The sequence below is a fragment of the Pangasianodon hypophthalmus genome, chromosome 11, assembly GCF_027358585.1.
Source record: "Pangasianodon hypophthalmus isolate fPanHyp1 chromosome 11, fPanHyp1.pri, whole genome shotgun sequence".
In the NCBI taxonomy this organism is placed as follows: Eukaryota; Metazoa; Chordata; class Actinopteri; order Siluriformes; family Pangasiidae; genus Pangasianodon; species Pangasianodon hypophthalmus.
The window spans coordinates 13,114,136-13,123,054 of record NC_069720.1 but is presented as its reverse complement, the minus strand read 5'-3'; the positions used below and the strand labels follow the sequence as shown (position 1 = coordinate 13,123,054).

Genomic DNA, 8,919 nt, shown 5'->3' with positions numbered 1-8,919 from the left:
CTCTCTCTCTCTCTCTCTCTCTCTGTGAGTCTGTCCCTCACAAAAGCCCCTGCTCCTCTCTCTCTTTCTGTCAGTGACTTCATATCTCTGGCTCTTCCTCTTTTTAAGCTTTTCTATCTGTCACTTTGTTTCTCTGTCTCTCTGTGAGCATTCATTCTCTGTGGTCTTTCTTTCTCTTTCTTTCTTTCTTTCTTTCTTTCTAAGAAAGTACATTAATCCATTCATTCATAGGTTTTTTTGCTTTTGTTTCTTTTCCTCAGTTAATTAATTAATTCAGTCATTTATTCATTCCTTTATCCATTCATTCATTCGTCCATCCATTTCGCATTCTCTTTTTCTTCATTCATTTCAATTTTGCTTCTTTTTCAATTATTCATTCATCCATCCATTCATCAATGTATTTCATTCACTCATTCTCAATTCTTTCATTCATTCATTTATTCATTTATCTGTCCATTAATTAATTTCTTCGTTCTTTATTTTGTTCTCCTCTCTTAATTAATTCTTTCTTCATTCATTCATATATTCATTCTTTCTTTCTCATGTCCATCATGAACATTTACGCTCTCAAACTGGTAAGTTTTATGTGAGCTTTACCAAAAAAAACCCCACACATTTATCTTTTTAAAAAACTTTTTAAAAAATATATCCCTCCATTACATTCCATTTATCTTAGCTGCAGTCTTTTCTTTTTCTTTCTTTCTTTCTTTCTTTCTTTCTGCCTGTGCCAGTCTCTCTCTCCCCTCACACACAGGCTCATAATATTTAAGCTATCTAATAACTGAGAGGTTTGCACTCAGGTAATCTGCTATGAGGTGGAAACATGTCCTTTACTGTGTAATAATTGTGTGCCTCTGTTCTCCCAGAGCGAGTGTATGTTACAGTGCAGTTATCTGATAGCTCCAGTGGGGTTGCGTCTTCCAGCAGAGAGGCCAACACCTGATCCTCCACTTCACCACACCTTTAACTGAGGGTGAATGATTGATGGAGGTAGTTACTTTTGGGGCTGGAACGGGATGAAAGATATGATAACTACTACCTGTTGCATTTATTTTTATCAATACTACTACTACTACTACTACAACAAATAATAATAATAATAATAATAATAATAGTTTAAAGATAACTTACATGCTTTGTCAGACTTAAAAATACACACACCACAAACTGTTTTATTCCTCCTATACCAAATGATTTACTGACTATTACAATTTTTCATTTACTAAAGAATGACACGTCATGCTTTTTAACCATTTATAGTTATGCAGTTGTTCCCTCAACCAGAAAGCACAAAGTCCTCTGTCATGAAGACTTTCATGTGTCTGAAAACTTAATGTTACAAAATGCTGACACTGGAGACTCCTTTCATTAATGTTTTATTAACATGTCCATACAGAAAACTTCACCATATCAACCATTATCCATTTTTCTTTGTTAAATAAAAAAATAAATGTACAACATAATTGTAATCCTTTTACTATTAGACATAGAATCCATGGACCATCCACTATACAAGTGTCCCTGTGTAAGTTGTTACTATAGAAACAATAATGTGTTAGAAAAAGGGCATTAATATAAACCTGTAATTTGCAGTTGTCAGAGGTGCTGTTATAGAAGATTAAACACCTTCTGACCAATCAGATTTGAGAATTCAACAACAGTGTGAATGAAAATTATTGCAGATGTATACAGCATTCTGGGAGTGTGGCAAAACAATAAAATATAGTCAATTCTACAGAAATGTCTGTGATGAAACCTTAAACTTCTTTTAAATTTGGTATTAATTTGGTCTTTTGAAACTCATGTTTCAGTAGCCAGGAGCAAACGGAGGTGGATTTAGGTATTCCAGTGGTAATGTACCAGAAACACCATCCACCTCTTGGTGGTCCATGTTTGAAGCTATCTGCAATGCTGCAGGTTCAGTTGTGACTTTAGCTTCATTGATTTCCATGTACGTGTGCTCCTCCGAATGGTTCTTCTTCTTCTTGAAGATCTTCCTGCATTGAATCAGGTTTATGCGATTGTGCTTCGACTGCACCTTACTCTTTTGAGGTACTTTGTCTTCAGGTATTTTCTGGTTGCAAGCTGTTGGTAAACCTGTAGATTGCGCTCCTCCAGTGGTGGTTTCAGTCTGTGCAGACTGCCATCTGGTGGTAATCTCTGACGGCGTGGGGATGAATTTTGGTGTGGGCTGTGATGCAGGTTTTAAAGGATATCTCTGAAATACACAAGACTCTGAGAGTCATGTAATATACCTAGAGTACCAGGAAACACCATGTAAAAATGTAAAATATATAAAATTTTAGTATAATTGCAAACTCTTATACTAAACACACTGCAACGAAAAAGAAAGAATATGAGTGATCTGAGAAATGTACTTGTGGGTGTGGCCTGATATTCTAATAGGCACAGTTGATGCACATCTCTTTGCCCAAGACTCCCAGCCTGCTACATCACTCAACAGAACTAAATGTCCCACATGTAGAATCTATAGACTTTCCCCCATTCAACAAATTTTAAAAGAGAGACAAAATTAGCATTGTGATTAATTATGTTAATGCTTAACTATGATTAGCCATGCACACAAGGAAAGAGGAGAAATTCTGCCTAAATACTTTGGAAAATCACCACTTATTTCTACTTTGTATGCAGGATGGGACATGCAACAGTGATAAGTATCTGAGTTTTTGTGGCATAATGGTCTTACCCCATAAGAATGCAGGATTTGAAAACAACACATGAGAAGAGAAAAATGAGAAAGCCCAAAGAGGAAACAAGGCACACACCACTGGTAGGAAATGAACACTAATTAGTTTTTGACAGTTGTTCTGCTTTTGCTTGTTGTTCAGTTGTAAAAGTTAATGACTAGCTAACTAGCCAGTTTCTAGAGGCTAACTAACATTAAATTACTAGTTGGAGTGGGTGGGGCTAAGTAAAATGTTACCGTTACCTAGAAACAGCTTCGAGGTCAGATACACAAAACTATGCTCTAGCATTAAGACTCTCTCCTGGCTCTCCTAAGACATTGCATGAGCAGCACCTTAAAAAGATGCACCAGCTGTTTTTACTTGAAAGCATATTTTGCCTTTGCCCTCGTAGACTAATGAGACCTAATTAGTGAGTGGGAACAGCTATATTTGGAGAAAATTGACTGAAAATCAACATAAACAACAGAAGTTCACAGAAGATTATACCATTGGTCACATGTAGGTTGTGTAGTTAGCTGTACTAGTCAGTTTGCTCTTCCCTACATAAACTATCCCTATTTAGAAAATGCCGCAAGACAGATACAGGTAAGCTTGTACTAGTATCATGATAATATCACAAACCATAACAAAATAATGTGATAATGCGATAATGTGATCTGAAATCTGGAACAATTACCCTGGACGTAGCTAACTCTACCCACATTACAATCATTTGGCATTGGTTTGCCAATCCTGTGTTTGATCACTTACCCCACTGTCCAAGTTGAGAGCACTAAGCTCCTGCTCTAGGCTGGGATAGAGCCTTAGTGGGCTCATTGAAATGTCTGATGAGGTGCTCTGGTTTGGAATTGGGGGATGAGACACCCTACGGCGTGCTGGCAGGGCAGGAGGCTTGTCTTCTGAGATATTTTGGCCAGCCTGCATGGACACATTTGAAGAGACTGTGATTTAATTCAGTGCAAGTTTATTTACAATATGGCTACACTGATTCAGAGTTGGGCAAGTGTAGTTCAGCAATGGTGATTGAATAGATTTAAGCATTACTGTAACTGCAAAGTCTGGGGTGGGTGTGCTCTCTATACCTGTCAGTCAGCCAATAAAGAAAGCATGGCCTCTGAGCCTGTCAGTTCCAGTAAAAGAGGTGTGGCCTGTCTGCCTGTCAGTCCCAGTAAAAGAGGTGTGGCCTGTCTGCCTGTCAGTCCCAGTTAAAGAGGTTTGGCCTGTCTGCCTGTCAGCCTCAATGAAGGACACATGGCCTTTATATCTGTCAGTTCCACTACAGAAAACATGGCCTCATTGCCTGTCAGCCTCAGTGAAGGAGGTGTGGCCTGTCTGCCTGTAGGTCCCTATGAAGGAGGTGTGGCCTCTGTGCCTGTCAGTCTCACTGAAGGAGGCGTGGCCTCTGCACCTGTCAGTCTCACTGAAGGAGGCGTGGCCTCTGTGCCTGTCACTCCATATTGTGAACTGCGACCCTCCTACTGTCTCTCTTGGAATAGATGGAAAAAACTGAAATGATTTTGTATACTTTGAGGCATTTTTACAAGATGAATTACTATTGAATTTTTAATGGTACTCAGCTTTCTTTTTACCAAATTTCCTCGTGTTTATTTGTCATTTTTAACTTTGTGTTTTGATTTCAGTCTTCTGTTTCACAATTCTGCAATGCTGTAAATGACCTCTTTGGTTTTTATTAAATGAAATAATAATGGTTTGCTTGTTATTAATAATATGGAGTGAAATGGGATCTGACCTGATCGCAGGCCACCGTGAGCAGCTCAGTGTAGGGACGAATAGGAGTTCTGTGGTGGAAGTCTACCAGATCATGGAGAGAGCAATGACGCTGATTCTCACCTACAATCTCACACTGGTTTCCTGGAAGCATGTTGATCATAAAGTGTCTGCAGACATCCTTAGCTCTAAACATGAAAACAAACGTTTGAAGAATTATCATTACAAGGTAAGTGCTAAACGGTCACTTCATTTAATACAGGCCATGACTGTAATAAAAGTAACCGACTCACTAGCTCATAAAATGAGTGACTCACCTGTAGGACAGGGTGTATCCTATTCTGCTCTCACTGACACGAATCAGGAAGTAGCCTGGAGGTTTGATCATTAGCATTTCCTCTGCCTGCCTGTGAAACATACACAGCAGCTGATGTGAATTTAAATAATAAGAGTTCTAAATATAGAGCTTGATATGTTTTACTCTGGATCTTCCTAAAGAAAAGTTTGGTCAAAAATAAAATGTACACAGCGTTCAGACATGTTATGTGTCTGAATTTGAATACTTGACGATCAAGAATTCATTGCCTAACTACTCATTATGCATTAATTACTCATTATGCACTCATTAAAAGTGCACTTATGATTTATTTTCCATTACAAAATGAATCTATGGCAAGATTATCTTTCAATTGAGTAATATGAGAAATAAAGCCTATTTACTTATATTATTGAGCCATGGTTCTCAAGCTGGGGTCTGGGGGAAACATAACCAGGGGGTCCGTGATTTTATAATGTTATTAACAACCCACTTTTATCAAAGTAAAAATGCCTACAAATAAGGTCAACTAGATTAAAACCACAATTTAATAAAAATTAGGTTTTAAGAGCGGAAATAAAACTCTCCGGCTTCAATAAAAAGCCAAAACATTATTTAACACGTGTAAATAATGTGTCTATTTTTTGAAAATGGTTTGTTTGAAAAAATAAAACTGTACTGATGGGGTCTGTGATTTTTTTTTTTTCAGTTTACGTGATCCCTGATTACAAAAAGTTGAGAACCACTGAGCTACAGCATGTAAATGGGGATGCAAACTTTTGAGCTTGCTAATAATGATTAGTGCTATAATTATTAATAGAAATTGAAAAGCAACATTAATTGAATGAGTTTTGTTTTTTATACATAAACTGAAAAATTAAGCATTGTTTTATTTAACCCAAACTCTTGAAATAAAATGTATCGTCTATGGCATTTAAGGAAAACAATAAGCATGATATTGAAAACCGTGCTATATTCTTATCATAGCATTTTCCTGCTTCTCATTAAGCAGTGAAATCGGAAACACCATGTTCATGTAAAAGCACATGATCTGTATCAGTGTGATCAACAGTAGCAGTGTTTCAGAGCCTTACTTCCTGGATATGATGCCATGGAACCACTTGGGGATGACTCCGTCCTTCGCGATGTGGTTGTTCTGGTACTCTATGAACCAGGCGATGACTTCTTCGGGTGTTACCGCTTCAGCCATGACTCAGCGTACAACCTGTGCCCTAATTTAAACAACAACAACAACAACAAAACAGTAATGCATAATCATGGATGTATAATGTATCATGTGTTTCTGGTTTCAGGTTGTCTCACGTGGTCCTCTCACCTGGATTTAAGCTGCTTGGAGAAAACAAATGCAGATAATCATGAATAACGTGAAGCAGAGATAATAGTGCAGTGACATGACATGTTTATGAATACAAAGAGGAAAGAAAGAAAGAAGTCAAACAGGTTTTCTTAGTTCATTTGAATGCACGTTGAATATTTAAGTCAAACTAAGCTACTTAAATAACTGTAATATAAAGCTGAATGAATAGGGCTGCTGTGTAAAAAACAGTTTTCCCTTCTCAGAAGACTAGGCAGTCGAGGTAAATGACTTTGCAGTGTATTTACTTCAATCTCTGAAGTTAGACTTGAACTTGAACAAATTATAGAGTTCTTTGCTTCAAAGCAAACAAGCAATTTAACTGTATTAAACATCAACTACTTATAAATGCATAAATGAAAAATAAAACTCCTCTATGCAGTATAACTGTGTAAAATACAGCTGTGTAGAGAATTATGGAGAATGTGCACAGAACTGGTTCAGATTATGATTAATCTTCAGCTTGTTCCATCTACTGAGCTATTTTTATCTCAAGGAACAAAACAAGCAGAACACAATGCCAATGGTGAGACAAGTCTAGTCCTTATTTTTTAAATTAATTTGTATCCCTTAATATACACTTCAAACAGGAAGCTATTGAAGAAAAACTATTTCAGACCTTGTTGTGTGACCTTGACCCTGTTTGGATCTATTCCAAACTCGAATCACTTCATCTGGTTACAATGAGAATTCCATATATCCTATATCCTACAAACATTCAACCGCTTGTTTTTGAGATATCGCACTAATGAGAATCTCAGCCAGACAGAAGGTTGGATGATAAACCCGAAAAAAAAAAAAAAAAACATAAATAGACATTCAGAAATGGAAGTAACACAAAACCCAAAACAGGAGTGGAGAAAAAAAAATAACTGAATATAAATCCATTAGAGTCTTAAATATCTAAAACAACCAGCAGGAGACCTGGAAAAAATCCTAAGAGATTTTGGATGGATGAAAGGTCTCATTTATGTATATCACATTCATAAACTGTTCTCTGAATTACTCATATCATCTTTCTTTAACCACTGAGACTATTTGCTGAATGAATTCATACACATATGTCCTGATACTTGTGTGTAGTTTTTAATTCAATAATGAATTAATAAATAAAATTGATATCACTCCAAACTGCATTTAAGTTCCTAATCAGCAGTGTTGCCTCAGAAAGAATGCAATTTCATATTATATACTTTATTAGTCAGATTAGATTTGATTAGAAAACAGATTTTAAAAATGTGTGTAATTATTGATATGGTATAGAGCTTTGTAACAGTCAGAGGAAAAGCTGTAACTTTTCTGAAGTTAATTTCTGTCTGATTAACATCAAGAGAGAGAGTCTGGTGAGGGAACCTCTGTTTATAACTGTTCCGTGGACATTCCTCAAAAGTAAACATAACTATAGGTAAATTAATAAAAGTATGCAGATGTGTCATTCTGTTGTAAGTAAAAATGTAGGCGAATTGTTAGTCAGTTGCTGTGGTACAAGAGGAGTGGAGTGTGCTGTTAGGAAAGTACTCAAGTTTCATGTTAGTTCCTGATCTCACCTGACATTTTAAAGCACCTTCTCACACTTCAGCTTTCTCCCCTCATCGTTTGATTGATCATTACTGTACTCCATACAACAGACAGCATCATATGATATGAACACAGGAAGCTTTTCAGAGGTAGAATTCAGTGCGCGTCCTGTAAGAGGTTCAGAACAAGTCGCTTACCTGCTTTTAACACAGCTGTTCGAGTGCACGAGCTTCTCACACCGACATCACACACAACACTTCATAGCTTCCTTCTTCTCATCCCGGATCTACTGCTTCAGAGGTGTGTGTGAGTTACAGCAGCGTCAACGCTTCCAAGCGCGAGCGAGCGAGTGTGCTTGGGTCCTTTGCCCTCTGCGTTCTCGCGCGCGCCTTCCGGAAACGAGCTTATGGCACCGGCTCGCTTTACATATTCAACTGACCAGAAGTGTTACTCTCACACACCCACGCGCACGCTGCTGAATGCTCTGTTCTGATTGGTCAGAGGGTGTTGATTAATTTACTACACCATCCGCCCTGGCAGTGGTGCAGCAGCAAACACAGATTTACAATGCACTCATTATTATAATACCTTATTGTTTCTATAGTAACAGCTCAGTCACATGGACTTAAACAGATTAACAAATTATTTAACAAATACAAACTTATGATCATTGATATCGTGGTATTTTCTGTAAGGAGACGTTTATTTAACATTTATGGTCAAACACATTGTAATACTATAAATAGATAGATATAAATATGTAACTAATGTGTAATCATTTGTACTATGGCAGTGCTGATGATGTTGATTCATTTTCTATAACAGCAGCTCTGACAGGAGTGTATGCTGTAAGCCATATCACAGGCTCATATTAACACACTTGCTCTAATACTTTATTGTTTATATTGTGTTGCCTCATTATATATATATATATATATATATATATATATATATATATATATATATATATAATATTATATATGAGCCAACACACACACACACACACACACACACATATATATATATATATATATATATATATATATATATATATATATATATATATATATATATATGATTTTTTTAAAAAAAAAAAAATAAAACGTATTGTTATTTAACAGAAATAAAGTGGAGATGTTTATTTAACTTTTATGGATGGAGTCTGCATTGTCAGCCCTGTGAGAGTTGTAAATTTAAGGTTTCCAATATCTTCAGGACAAAGGAGTTTTGTGTTTTTTGTCTTGTTAACTTCAAAAGAGAGGAAAAAAAGAGAA

General features: G+C 36.5%; 1 protein-coding gene across 2 annotated transcripts; it reads right to left on the bottom strand.

The window, feature by feature from the left end:
* Positions 1–1,359: 1,359 nt before the first annotated feature.
* Positions 1,360–8,331, bottom strand: hsh2d (hematopoietic SH2 domain containing). 2 transcript variants are annotated; one of them, XM_026930729.3, is made up of 6 exons: positions 7,843–8,331; positions 5,847–5,984; positions 4,754–4,843; positions 4,459–4,624; positions 3,459–3,626; positions 1,360–2,218 (listed from the first exon to the last, which is right to left on the bottom strand). In XM_026930729.3, exons 2-6 carry the CDS (start codon positions 5,960–5,962, stop codon positions 1,808–1,810), a joined length of 951 nt encoding a protein of 316 aa, XP_026786530.1. In that variant the 5' UTR covers positions 5,963–5,984; positions 7,843–8,331; the 3' UTR covers positions 1,360–1,807. The 2 variants fall into 2 exon arrangements, with proteins under 2 accessions (XP_026786530.1, XP_053093845.1); XM_053237870.1 differs by lacking the exon at positions 7,843–8,331 and adding an exon at positions 6,089–7,834.
* Between the last annotated feature and the right edge of the window lie 588 nt (positions 8,332–8,919).